General features: G+C 33.5%; 1 protein-coding gene across 6 annotated transcripts in view; it reads left to right on the top strand.

Annotated features, from left to right (window-relative positions):
- The window catches only part of UBR1 (ubiquitin protein ligase E3 component n-recognin 1), a 125,753-nt gene that overhangs the window by 74,241 nt on the left and 36,658 nt on the right, over positions 1 to 14,854 (top strand). For all 6 annotated transcript variants that reach the window (XM_053665993.1, XM_037161665.2, XM_053665988.1 and 3 more), the window contains 8 exons: positions 994 to 1,093; positions 1,685 to 1,794; positions 4,481 to 4,567; positions 5,595 to 5,779; positions 8,652 to 8,857; positions 10,334 to 10,427; positions 11,875 to 12,024; positions 14,693 to 14,790. In XM_053665993.1, the coding sequence (XP_053521968.1) occupies positions 994 to 1,093; positions 1,685 to 1,794; positions 4,481 to 4,567; positions 5,595 to 5,779; positions 8,652 to 8,857; positions 10,334 to 10,427; positions 11,875 to 12,024; positions 14,693 to 14,790 (1,030 nt within the window). The remainder of the gene's footprint in view (positions 1 to 993; positions 1,094 to 1,684; positions 1,795 to 4,480; positions 4,568 to 5,594; positions 5,780 to 8,651; positions 8,858 to 10,333; positions 10,428 to 11,874; positions 12,025 to 14,692; positions 14,791 to 14,854) is intronic.

The following is a 14,854-nucleotide window of genomic DNA, read 5'->3' as shown; positions in this document are numbered from 1 at the left end:
GAATGGATAATTTTCTCATTGGTAAAATAGGTATAAGTGTAGTTATTTCATAGAATTTTGAAAATTAGCTCATTAAGTGAAAGGCATTTTTTTCTTGATGCTATTACAGATACATTACTTGATAATGTCACATTTGGCAGCTGGAATCAGATATTTATTTAGCCCCTACCTAACTAAATTTTCTTTTGTCTTTGGCTGTTGTTGGTCTGGAGGCTCTTAAATGCCGTCATACTATATGTGTATCTTAATTTTTGTAACAATAGTAAACAAATGCAGTAAAAAATGTTTTTATACTGGATGGCTATATTTGAAATCAGAAGTTAAAATTTCTCTCCCTGCTTCTCAGTGCTCTGTCTAGGAGATAAGCACTGTTAAAGGTTTGTATCTTCCGAAAATCATTCTACATTGATGTGTAGAGGCCTACCTCAATCTTAATAGCTGCATATTCCATTGTATGGGTGTCTATAATGCCTTTAACCAGTCTCCTATTGTTAGGATATTATGTTCCTTTTAGGTCTTTGTATAACAGAGAACACTAAAATGAGCATCCTTGTGCAAATACCTTTGTATACTTAAGTGAATGTATCTATCGTACTGTTTCCTAGTACTGGGTCTGTATCTTTACATTTTTATGGATATTGTCAAATTTGCCTCCAAAAATGTTATACTAATTGACTCTCCCATCACAAAAATGCCTGCTTCTTGAGGCATTTGTCACTTTTTATTCTAAATGCTAGTTGGGTTTTTTTTTTTTTTTTTGCTACTCTATAGGTGAAAAATAGGAGATCATGCTTCAACTCACACTTCTTTAATTTTAAGTGAAGTTGAACATATTTTATATGTGTATTTATCATTTTTCTTTCTGTAAACTGCTGGTTTGTAAACTTTGCCTGTTTTTTACCAATTGGATTGCTTATTTTTGTACTTCCATTTAAAATATATTTACTTGAAGAAGCACAATTTTAAAGATCTTTTTATATATTTCTCTTTTAGGCATTTCATATTCTGGCATTGGGCTTACTAGAAGAAAAACAACAGCTTCAAAAAGCCCCTGAAGAAGAAGTGACATTTGACTTTTACCATAAGGCTTCAAGTATGTTTTAATCTGAGGAAATGATAATGTGTTCTTTTTGCACTGTCTTCACCCTGGAAGAACAGGATAAGTTCAGAGTACATTTTTATTAAATGCTAGCTGATTAAGACAGGTTTTTTTTTGGAGCACATTCCAGGGATATAGATTATAAGACCAAGAAGAGAAAAGCATCCTACTTCTGTTTACACACTATATTTTTTAGATCCTTGAAGACATCATAAATCTATTCAGTGTATGGATATAACTGCTCCCACTTTCATATTTTTGGAGTTTTGGTTCTTATTTAAGTATCTTTTACTAGACAGCCCTGTGGAAGAAAGACAAGAGACAGATTACTAAGAGTAGCTTTCTCTTAGCAGTCCCAGTGGAAAATAAATGAGAGACTGAAAGTAATTCCAGTTTTCAAGTTGTTTAATTTAGTACTTAGTATTTCATGTAATTGCAGATTCTTCCATTTAAAAACTTAATGTAGTTAAGGGATTGATTATAATCTTTGGTTATCAATGTGAATGCCAGTAATTATAAATTATAATTTATACATAATTATGAAGATATATATTGTGATATGTAATTTTTTGTGTTTTAAAAAAGGATTAGGAAGTTCAGCCATGAATGCTCAGAACATACAAATGCTTTTGGAAAAACTCAAAGGAATTCCCCAGTTAGAAGGCCAGAAGGACATGATAACATGGATACTCCAGGTAAACCTGGAAAATAACTGATTATATCTTAGTTTAATTATTTGAGAATCCTCTGCTTTCCTCCCAAATTAAACCACTATGTTCTTGTGAGATCATTTACTGGTGGTTTTTTATGATTACTCCTATGTTTTCATGTTAGTAATTATATTTTCACTATGTTTTAGTAAAGTATTTTTCCTTTTTTAAAAGATGTTATTTATTTATTCTTAGGAAGGGAGGGAAGAAGAGAGGGAGAGAAACATGAATGTGTGGTTGCCTCCATATGCCCCTGACTTGGGACCAGGCTCGAAACCCAGGCATGTGCCCTAAGAATCGAACCAGCGACCCCTTCGTCTGCACACTGGTGCTCAATCTACTGAGCCACACAAGCCAGGGCTTAATGAAATTTTTTAAAAAAATAAATTAAAATGTGTCACTCAGTTAACATGTATTGAATCTTACTATGTGCTGTGCTCAGTTTTAGACTCTGAATGAGACAGATAAAGTGCTTGCTGTCATGGAGCCACATATACTAATTGAGACACAGACAATGAGCAAGAAAATACCAGGATAATGCAGATGAGTAGAGAGTAACTTTAGATGGATAATCAGAAAAGGTCTCTGTTAGGACATGACATTGGACCTTAATGACATGAAGCCAGTCTTATAAGAATTTGGAAGAGTACTCTAGAAAGAAGGAATAGTAAAGTAAAAGCTCGAAGGTGGCCAGAAAGAAGTCTAGCATGACTGGCATACAGGGGGGGAGAGGGAGAGAATGGTAGGCAACAAGGTCAGGGGGCAGTCAGCAGCCAGATCTTATAGGACCTTACAAGTCAGGATAAAGTGCGGATTTTATTTTGAGTGCAGTGGGAAACCATTGAAGGATTTTAAATGACAATATCTGGTCTATATTTTTACAAGATCACTGTCTGCTATAGGGTAAATGGGTTATAAGGGGCAAGAGTAAAATCAGGGAAACCATAAGAAGACTATTGCAGTATTCTTGGTAGAAGTGAGAGTGACCTAAGTTAGGATGCAGATGGCAAGAAGCTGAACTGATTCAGGTATAATTTGATGGTAGAATCTATAGAACTTGCTAACAGATTTGATGGAAGGGAATAAGGGAAATCAAGGAGTCAGAGATGACTCCTGGATCTAGAACTGTTGAGTGGATGGCAATGCCTTTGGGAAGAGTGCATAAGGGGTGGGGAGACAGGCCAGGAGTGTTACTTTAATGGAAAGCCCTCCACATGGAGACATGAAGCCAAGGTTATAGAGTTTCCCCTCATTATATTTATTAAATATTATGATGTTATCAGCTAGATAATTGTTTTGGTAATTAGGATATAGAATGGTTGTTTTCCACATTCATATCAGTGGAGATCTTTGTACTGATTTGTGCTTCAAGAAGTCAGCTCTTTTTATTACTTAATCAGAGACACTCCTTAAGCAAGCCTAGTGTAATCAGATATGCAACTATAAAACAATATTATTAAGCCCTGGCTGGTGTAGCTCAGTTCATTGAGTGTGGGTTTGCAAACCAAAGAGTCGCTATTTGATTCCCAGTAAAGGCACATGCCTGGGTTGCAGGCCAGGTCCCCAACTGGGGGCCTCCGAAAGGCAACCACGTGTTGATGTTTCTCCCTCTTTCCCCCCTTCCTCTCTCTTTAAAAATAAATAAATAAACTCTTTAAAAAATAAGATATTATTAAGATTTCTCTCGAAATAGATTCTATGAGTATTTAGTATTAAATTTACTGACATATTTAAAAATACAAAATCAAAACAGAAACAAAAGTAGTAGTTGTTAACTACATCTACCTTTATTAAGAAAGTAAATTGAAGTCCCTGGCCAGGTGGCTAGGTAAGTTGGTTAGAGTGTGGTCCTGATACAACACCATGGTTGCAGGTTTGATCCCTGGTGTGGGCACATACAAAAATCAACCAATGAGATAAGTAAGTGGAACAGTAAGTCAATAGTGCGTTCTCTGTCTTTCCCTCTCCCCATTCCTCCTCATTATCAATTAATCAATAAAAATTTTAAATAATAATAAAAAAGTAAACTGAACTGTCATTTAGTTCAACATTTATATTCTACAGACAAGGTGTTATAAACTGAAGATTTATTCCAAGTATCTGCTCTTATAAACATTAGGTATTTTATCCAAATTCTTAATATAAAGTTGTGTTGTAAGTTCCTTGTGGGAGGACTTTCCACACGAGACTGAGGCTCCTTAAAAATGTTGGTAAGTTTATGGATATATCATCATAGTACTGAAACCTTGATATTTGGTAAAAAGAAGGAGGTAGCTGTTGTGGAAACAGCTCCAAAGATAAATGATTAAGTGAGAATGGGACAGAGAAAACAGCAATCCTGTATATAGCAGGATTGCTTTTTATGAGAATATAGTTAAATATAAAGAATTAATTTTTTTTTTACTTTTCCTGGCAAAAGCAAAGGTATGGTCACACCTGCAGACTAAATCAGTTGATTCTGCTACCTGCACTTCGACCTCCTGCACTGCGACTGACCCAAGAGCTGTCTGTCACAGTCAGGAGTCACTTTGTGCTCATGGGCATGTGTGTGTGTGTGTGTGTGTGTGTGCAGCTTAAGTCAAAGACGTTGGAGACTTGGTGACAAAATCAGCTTAGTGCATTTTTCTGTTCCTGGTCAATGTAACCAAATCTTTTAACACTTACTTTTCAGATGTTTGACACAGTGAAGCGATTAAGAGAAAAATCTTGCTTAATTGTAGCAGCTTCATCAGGATCAGAATCTATTAAGAATGATGAGGTAATAACATTATAATGGTGACATTCATCTGTCTTTGAACTTTGCTGATGGTCAGGAAGCTGCTGCTTTTTGTTAGAAGGAACCTGTTGTAAAGTATGTGAGATGTCCATCTTCTGTCGTTCAGCAATTAGTAGTGCTTGACATGTAGTTATCCAATATAATACATGTATTTTTACAGAGGCAAAGGAAATAGATGTGCCATGGAGCTCTGTTGGAAACACTTTATTAATTTAAACAATGTTTTAATATCCAAAAAATGAGATATGCCTTATATCCCACAGTTCCTTATAATTTAATCAGCAGCACTCTTAGTGGGGTATAAAATAATGATACAGCTTAGATTCAGTGAAATGCAATACTATTTAGTTACAAATTTCCTTAATATAATAAATAGAACTTTGATGACTTCAATTGTTTGAATATTATTACTTATAGTTATTTGCCATCTTTCATAAAAGGAAGACACTGGGCTTAAGTTAGACTATACAATAAAATAATGCCAGTACATATCAGTAATATTGTTCAAGTTCTCAGTCTTAGCAACATGTCTAAGAATAACTGTTGAACATCATCAGATTGGCTTAAGTTGATTAAATGTCAATGACTAAATGACTGACAGATGATTTCAAATTTTTGTTTTATTTTATATTTTTATTAATTTACCTGCATTGAGTTAAAAGGCAGTTTATTAAGTATTTAAGGTAGTTCACCTGTGTGTTAAATTATTGAAGTACTAAAAGAGCAATTAGTTGCATGATGTGATGGAGACTGTATGCTAATTTTGAAACATAAGATTGAACCTAAGCATAAGGGGTGCAGTAATCAATTGTATCAGACTCTTACTCTGGGAAATTTCTCCTGTCTGAACAATATGACCTTTTGGTTTGTGAAATGATACCCAACCCACTGAGCCACACCAGACAGAGCCCTATGCTTAGTTTTTAAAAATAAGCTTTCATGGCTCTTTAAATATATGTAAATTGTAACAGTAGCTCTTAACTAATTTTTGTGGTTTTGTCATACCCAGATTATTCATGATAAGGAAAAAGCAGAACGAAAAAGAAAAGCTGAAGCTGCTAGGCTGCATCGCCAGAAGATTATGGCTCAGATGTCTGCCTTACAGAAAAACTTCATTGAAACTCACAAACTCATGTATGATAATAGTGTATCAGAAATGTCTGGGAAAGAAGACTCCATTATGGAGGAAGAGAGGTAAAACAAAGCAAAACTAAAAATTAGCAACTCAGGCTTTTTTAGGAAATACTACATATTCACTTTAAATAATGTTTTTCCAAAATAAATTTTATTTTAGTAAGAGAAATTATACTCAGTTTGTGTTTTTAAGGTAGAAAAGGGACAGTAAAGGTTTTAACGTATGTATTAAATACAATTTTTTTTGAGAAACAGCTTAAGTCCTCAGTAAAGTTTGTTGGGAATCTTTGCACAAAAAGATATGAACATGGGAACAGAAGAAATAGAAATCAAACCTGTTATGTTATATACATGTGCTTTTTAAAATACACATTTACACATCAGTTCACATATTCCACATAATTTTTATGATTCTGATAAAAATGACTACAGTTATTACAGATTTTAAAAAATTCTTCATAAAGAACTCGCTTATATTTTCTTTCTTTCTTAAAAAGAAGAAGATAATGCATATAGGTATAGTCATGGATAGCCAGCCTATTGGAATGGGAATTCGTAAATGTGCTTTTCTGAGTCCTATGGGATACTCTTTGGAAAATCAATTAGCTTTCCAAGAGCGATGGTTTGTGGGATGTTATAGATATAACATAATGGTAGTTTGAAAAGCATTCCCATTAAAAATATTGAAAATACTTTCTGTGCTCGTTTTTTTTAATACTTGATTTATTTTTAGAAGGAGGGGAAGGAAGGGAGGAAGAGAAACATTGAATCATTGCCCAGCTGGGGACCTGGCCTACAACCCAGGCATGTGCCCTGACTAAGGCATTGAACCAATGACCTTTTGGTTTGTGAAATGACACCCAACCCACTGAGCCACACCAGACAGAGCCCTATGCTTAGTTTTTAAAAATAAGCTTTCATGGCTCTTTAAAACAATGTGTATTATAGATACTTTTAGTAAATAGTGGTTTTGCAGTAACAGTAGAAACTCTCCTATACATATGTCTAATTTTGAAGCTGAGTATGCTAACAAAAACTATAAAGAATGATAACTACATATTTTAAAGATATTTTAAAAAGATAAGTAAGTAAGCTATCCTTGGCTGACTGTGGTAATAAAATTAGAAATTAATACAAAACTTTAAACAATAAACAGAAAGTTCCAACCTTCTAGTATCAGTATGTATTAACAATGTCCTATTTATAAAGTAATGGAAAAAAAAGACTACTGTATATTTATCCATACAAGAAAATGCAAGCATTTTTGACTTAAAAAAGTCAAATGTTAGATAAGCTAAAGTTCTATTTCAGCACTGACCCAAAATCCTGGGCCTTCCTGCCCTTTCTCAGAGATACAAATTTTATATAGATGATGTCATAAGTTTTACTGTGTTATTTCATACAAGTATATGTAGCCATAGGAATCATACAGTGTCAACCTTTTGTTTTCTTTGCATAACTGATATTATGTACATATTCTGCAACTTTGCATTTTCACATGATAATATATCTTGGAAAATCTGTATATGATCTTAACACATGGTAAAACGAGCTCAGTGTTTCTCAGTCTTGGCACTTGGACAGCAGTTCTTTCTCATGCCCTGTGAATTGCAGGACATTTATCATTTCTGGCCTCTCCTCCACTAAATGCTGGTAGTGTCGTCTAGTGCTTATGACAACCAAAAAGTAAACCTTACCCACATATTGCTGGATGCCTCCTAGGAGGTAGTATCACACCTAACTGAGACCCACCTTCTAAAAACTGCATAGTATTCTGTCTCATGTGATTCCATTTACATCAATGATGAACATTTAAGTTAATCCCAGTTTTTTTAATAAGCCGTGACACTTCAGGGTGCTTCCTACACAGATAGAGAGGCAGTATTGCAGGGTGGTTCAGAGTATGGCCTGGGTTAAATCCTTTCTCTGCTACTTCCTAGTGATAAGTCATTAGGTAAGTCTGTTACTATCTTAAACCTCAGTTTCTTCATCTGACAAATGGAGGTAACAATAGTACCTACCAGATAGGATTCTTGGAAGGATTAAATGAGTTAATATAATGTAATGTAAATAATTTGAAAGAGTGCCTCATGTTATAATTAGTGCTTTATAAACATTTACTATTATTTATTATATTATTATTGCATACATTGACCCTAAGAAATGCTAAACCATTAAAGTGTAGCTTTTTTATTTTAATAGCTACCAAACTAGAATAGAAACTTAAAATGCCTAATAAGAGAGAATGTATAAAATTATTATAGCACATGTAATAAGAGTACTGTGTAGTCATTTAAAAATAATGTTTTTAAGTAAATTTTACACAGTTATATTAACTTACTAAAGAGAAAACAACTAAAATGCAAGTGAATAAAAGGATGCAAATATTAACTTACTAAAGAGAAAACAACTAAAATATTAACTTATTAAAGAGAAAACAACTAAAATACAAGTGAATAAAAAGATGCAAATCTGCATATGTAATATGATCTTAATTATGTAAAAAATGTTACAAATAGACTGTAAAAATACAAGTGATTATCTCTAGGTTGTGAGAGTATAATGTTTTTTATTTTCTGTTTTATACTTTTCTAGATTTTCTAAAATTTCTTAATAAGCATGTGTTACCTTTATAATCAGGAAAAAAGAGATAACCCAGCACCTTGGTAGAATAAATTTAATATAATTATACATTCTACTTTGCGATGTGATTTTTTGTGCACTTAGCAACACAAAATGTTTTTTCTAATAAGCAAATTAACTGATAAATGCCAGCAAAATCGGGGGGAGATTTTAAACTAATATTGCTAAATATAATTTTTATTTTGCTTTTTATTCTTATGTACCTGCCCTAGAGTACGTAAAATCTACCAAAATATAAAAAAAAGTGACCAAAACATGTGTCCTCATTTCTGGTCATTTCTCTTGGTAGCACCCCAGCAGTCAGTGACTACTCTAGAATTGCTTTGGGTCCTAAACGGGGTCCGTCTGTTACTGAAAAGGAGGTGCTGACATGCATCCTCTGCCAAGAAGAACAAGAGGTGAAAATAGAAAATAATGCCATGGTATTATCGGCCTGTGTCCAGAAATCCACCGCCTTAACCCAGCACAGGGGAAAACCCATAGAATTCTCAGGGGGTATGTATTGTTTAATAAATATCCTTTTGAACATTTCTTTTCATACTTACATAATTAAAAAAAATACTATTGGAAAGAAGTTTGGGAGAGAGATCGTATTTAGCCTTATTTGATCAAATCACAGTTTATCTATATGTAGAATGGACTCTTGGTTTTTACATGCCACGTTGGCTCCTTTGTTTTAATTTTTGTTAGCACTTGACTACATTGCTTATTCTGCCCCCCCCACCTCTTCCTTCACTGCCTCTCCTCCCATTCCCTCTCTTTCTCCCACATGTCCCCAATTCTCATTACTCTGCCATTTGAAAGTAGTATGCAGGCATCATAACATTTCATCCCTAAATTTTCCACATGCGTTTTCTAAAACTAAGGTCAATCTGTTATTATATCTATCATTTCATTATAACATTTAAGAAAATTAATAACATTTCAGGAATATCACCTAATATATTGGTAAAATCTATATTTGAATTTCCCTAAATACCCTCAGAATGTCTTTTGTTAGCTAGACTTTTTTATCATTTAGGATCCAGACATGTTTCATGTGTTGCTTTAGCTGTGTCTCTTTTAGTCAATTATAATTTAATCTGGAATAGTCCCTTGCCTTTTTTCTTTCTGTGATAACTTGTTTTGAAGAATGCAAGCCACTAATCATGTACAATGTCTTACAGTGAGGGTGTGTCCAATTGTTGTCTCATGATTAGGTTCATGGTAAGCATTTTCTTGGCAAAATACTAATTAGCTGATGTATTGTACTTCTTACAGCACATCAGTAGTTTTAAATTTTATTTTTTTATTTTGATTTTTAAAATATATTTTAAAAATACCCTTGGACTTATAATATTGATTTTGTTTAAAAACTAACATTTATTGAATAGTTACCATATGTCAGGCGCAGATCAAATTTTTCTGTGTATTTACTCACTTAATCCTTATAATAGCCCTATGAATTGGGTATCGATTTTGGCTCCATTTTATAGATGAAATAACTGAGGTACAGGGAAGCAGCTTGCCCCAGGCCAGGAGTTTAAGTGATGAAGCCAGATTTTGAATCCCATAGTCTGCTTTTATCCAGTAGATTTATAATGCTTCTAAATATCCCTTAAAATTACCCAGTCAAATTACTTGTAAAATTACAAAAGAAAATTTTCTTGAATTATAGAAAATAACTTCAACAACCAAGATAGTGCAACTTAAACCTAATGTTCAAAATAAAAATATAAATCAAGAGTAGAACTAGTTATTAATCCATATTAATTTTAGAATCATACCTGGAAGTCTAGCTTTATATTTTTCTCTTTTTACTTACTATTAAGAATATGAATCTTGCTATATGGATATTGTGACATTTTTCTTGGATGTTCCTTAGAAAGTTTATTATTAGGATTTCAGACCTGAAAACCTCTTGTTTTTTCCTTTTTATGACTGTGGGAGAGATGAATATAATACCTCTTATTTTTGTTTTCCTGTACCCAGAATCCCTAGACCCACTTTTCATGGATCCAGATTTGGCATATGGAACTTACACAGGAAGCTGTGGTCACGTAATGCATGCAGTGTGCTGGCAGAAGTAAGTTGTCCTTCTAACACGTTCTTGAAGGAAACTAGGAATATTGAAGTTCATTAAAGGCCACAAAAAGGCATGTCTTCCCATGTCTTCTTTCCTTGTTATTTGAATAATTGAAGCAGTTTTAATGACTAATTTTGTTTGCATGATACTCATTATGTCATCACCCTTAGGAATTGGTATGTAAAGTTATGAACTTAAATTCTTTTTTTTTACATTGGAAGTTGCAGTTTTTTATTTTTTATTTTTAACTTTATTTAGTTATTTTTCAAGTACAGTTTTCTGTTTATTTCTCTGATCCCAGCCCACCCGTGCTCCCCACCTCCCTCCCATTTCCACCCCCTTAGTTATTGTCCCTGTGTCCTTTATACTTGTTCTTCTAAATTCCTCCCATTTTCCCCTTAAATTCCCTCCCCTCTCCCCTCTGGTCGCTGTCCCCCTTTTTCTCTATTTCAGTGTCTTTGTTTTTATTCTGTTTGCTTGTTTGTTTTGTTGCTTAGCTTCCTGTTAAAGGTGAGATCATATGGTATTTGTCTTTCAATGCCTGGCCTATTTCACTCAGCATAATGCTTTCCAGTTCCATCCATGTTGTTGCAAAGGGTAGGAGCTCCTTCTTTCTCTCTGCTGCATAGAATTCCATTGTGTATATGTACCACAATTTTTTGATCCATTCATTTACTGACGGGCACCTAGGTTGCTTCCAGCTCTTGGCTATTGTAAATTGTGCTGCTGTGAACATTGTGGTGCATAGGTTCTTTGAAATTGATGTTTTAGGATTCTTGGGATATAATCCTAGCAGTGGAATTGCTGGGTCAAAAGGCAGGTCAATTTTTATTTTTCTGAGAAAATTCCATACTGTTTTCCATGAACTTAAATTCTTCACGTAATTCATCATTCCTTTTACTTGCTCTTTACAAACTAATTATTTGTTCAGTAGTTGTGTAAAAGAAGCTGTAATCTTTATAAAAGTCTCATTCCCCTCAAAACATTGAGTGGAAAGTACTTTAGAGATAGGATACGACAAGAACTTCTAGATCGACCTCTGGAAGAGATAGCAATTCAGAAATCTAATTCCTAGGAAATCTTTTGTATCATGTTCACATTTTTGGCATTGGAATAAAATGCATAATTTTTCTGTAATATAGGTAGTGGCACATCAGGTGATCATTGGAAACTGAAGGAAGTAGTGTCTACATTGTATCTCCATGTTGTTGAGGCAGGAGACAAGATTCAGTAAAATTATTAAAAAAATTTTTTTTATCCTAATGACTCTTCCAGTTTTACCCCAATAGAATGAACATCCTATTTCTTCTGTAATTATAACTGGTGGGTTTTTGCACGTGTATTTAAAAGATGTTTATCAAGGCAAAAACATAAGATTTTTCTCACTTTGATTAGAACAAAGATATATGTATTGTTCTGACCGGACCTATGTCTTGGAATTTTGCAGGTATTTTGAAGCCGTACAGCTGAGCTTTCAGCAGCGTATTCATGTTGACCTTTTTGACTTAGAAAGTGGAGAATACCTTTGCCCTCTCTGCAAGTCTTTGTGCAATACTGTGATCCCCATTATTCCTTTGCAACCTCAAACGATAAACAGGTATATTTTAATTTATGTTTTGGTTAATTTTATAAAAATCTGTCTTTAATCATGCCTGTTTCAGTTAGATTACTAGTTTCTTTTTTGCTTTTTAAAGTAATGCTTTTTTATTTTTATAACATTCTACTTAAAACCACGATTAAAATTAGCTTCCAATCTTTAGTCTTTGAAAGAACTGGACTATTCATTTACTCAAATCTATATGTTTTGTGTAAATCTTCCAACTGTCATTAAAGCAATAGAACTTTACTGTCTAATTTAGCATTCATAGAAAAGATGCAAAGAAGATTTATTCTTTTTATGTAGTCTTTTGTCACCAGTAGGGTTGCTATTTGGAGTTTGAGCTCTCTAAATGTCTTTGTAGTGTTAATTTTAATTCTGTTTTTCTGCAGATCTAAATGCTGTAATTTTAGAGACGTGGGCAAAATGTTACTTATAAAAGTAGATAAAAACATCAGAGTCATCATATACCTTTGAATATTTTTTGAGCATTTAGACTAAGTTTATATTCTGACCATCTGTAAATGCAATTTAACAGAAAATTCATCAGTTTATAATGATAACTAGGATACTCAATTGTATATATTTTTTATTTTCACTGTTGTACATGATGATAACAGTAATATTTATTGTTACTATTTCAATTTCTTTAAAATTCATTGAATTTGTAACAATGACCTAAGTTGACTAAAGAAAATTATTTTGTTGATAAAATACTTTTAATGTCTTCCTACAACAAAAGTATTCAAAGGTGATAGGTTTAGCAAGTAAGGTCAATAAGTACTTGCTCTTTTTGTATCACTCCATGCCATCAAAAAACCCAATTGGAAATTGTATTTTACTCAACATATTGAGACATAGAATGTGAAGAAGGTGGCATCAGAAAGATTTATCTTTTTTGAGTAATTGTTCTAGGCACTCAGCTAAACACTTGCTATGCTATTTTGTTAAATAATCTAATGAAGAATGTAGTTTAAAGATAAGGGATTGAAAACTATGAATAGTTCTTACTTATTTAAAGAAAGACTCAGGCTTTGAACCCAGACCTGACTCCAAAGCTGAATCTAACTATATACGTGGTAACAAAAATAAACTAAATCATAATAAAACATAGTGACTTTTCAACTTGTTAGCCTGTATAAGCCCTTTTTACACAGTGTTTCCCCAAGTAAAGATTATTAAACATGCAAATTATTCTCTAAAGAAATATTCAGCACCTCTTTTCTTGATGTCTTTAAGAATAGTATGCTTCAGGACATCCTTTCTCAAGTTAAATTGATCCTTACTACTGGTTCTCTTTGAATCCTGTGATGTTTTTAATCTATAGAAATAATTTTGTTACTTAGGATCTGAAATACATAAGCATACATAACATTTTTATTAGACGCTCAAACTTAGATATGTATTTAATTATATTTGCCACTTTAATTTTTGGAAAATCAGCATCAGTATAATCTAAGATATTAAAGCATATAAAAAGTTTATCAAAACTAATAAGCTAGTATTTTTAAAGAAAATTGGTTATAATCAGTCATAGTACACTTTCGTTTCTGAGAACTAAACAAATTTTTAGGTCAAGTTTGTGCCCAGATACGTGAATTTGGGCACAGTTATTTAAGTCCTTTTAATAACACCATTTGTGGTCCCCCTTGGTTATTAATAGTTTAGATTAAGTCCCTGCTGTTAATGGAATTTACATTACAGAGAGGAGAGACCAGCAGTAGACATATATATACAAAGTGTTGAGTGAGAAATACTATGAAAAAACTAAAGCGGCAGAGTAAAGGGCTGGAGACAGACCAGTGGATGAGAGTATTTATAGGCAAAGTTGTTAGGGAACTTCTCTCCCAGGTAGTGGAAATTCAGTAGAGCTGTGAATGAAGTGAAGGACAAGCAGTGCTACTCTGTGGGTGAAGAGAATTTCACACACAGACATTATCAACAGCAAGGGCTCTGAGGTAGGCACACAATTACCATGTTTGAGGCACAGCAAGAAGGCAGTGTGGGTGGAATGAAGCAAGCAAAGAGCCAGATCATAAAGGGGCTTTTGAATGAGATGAGGTTAGACATTGGAATTGTATTTTATGTGTGATGGGAAACCGTTGAAATGTTTTGAATAGGGTAGTGATATGATTTGGTTTACACTTTTAAAAGATGCTTCTGTTTCTGCTGTATGAGTACATAGAAAATGATGAAACCCCCATTGCGGAAGCAGGATGAACAGTTAGTTTACTGAACTAGTCCAGGTGGGAGATGAGGTAACTTGGGTTAGGTTAATAATGGTGGAGGCAGAAAGATGCAATCAACTTAGGATATATTAACAAGGTAAAACTTTTGAGACTGGCTGGTAAATTAGAGGGAATTAGAGAATTCAGTGGCAACACCTAGTTTTTGACTTGAGAAAGAAGAATGGTGATTTCATTTACTGACATTAACTACTTCCAGGTGTAGAGAATATGGATGGAATCTTAATCCTTGTACTTTCAAAATTCCCTCTCTCCCCAAACTACTTTTTTAGACACATGTATTCTATGATCTAGGCAGTTAATCTAGAGGAATTTTTTATTCAGTCTTTTATCCAGGGAGTTTAGAAAAATCTCCACAAGTTAAGATTTTCAGTTTGACTTTGTGCCAATGGCTTTAACAATTTTTAAATATCATTTTTCAGTGAGAATGCAGAAGCTCTTGCTCAACTTTTGACCCTGGCACGATGGATACCAACTGTTTTGGCCAGAATATCAGGTTATAATATAAAACATGCTAAAGGTTTGCTTAAAATTATTTTTTATTTAGCTATGTGTAATGTAGTCTCAGAATTTTTAATTATTTT

The sequence above is a fragment of the Artibeus jamaicensis genome, unplaced genomic scaffold, assembly GCF_021234435.1.
Source record: "Artibeus jamaicensis isolate MK-2021 breed Jamaican fruit bat unplaced genomic scaffold, CSHL_Jam_final contig_1132, whole genome shotgun sequence".
Lineage (NCBI taxonomy): Eukaryota > Metazoa > Chordata > Mammalia > Chiroptera > Phyllostomidae > Artibeus > Artibeus jamaicensis.
The sequence above is the reverse complement of the archived record's forward strand: the minus strand, read 5'-3'. Positions and strand labels throughout refer to the sequence as shown.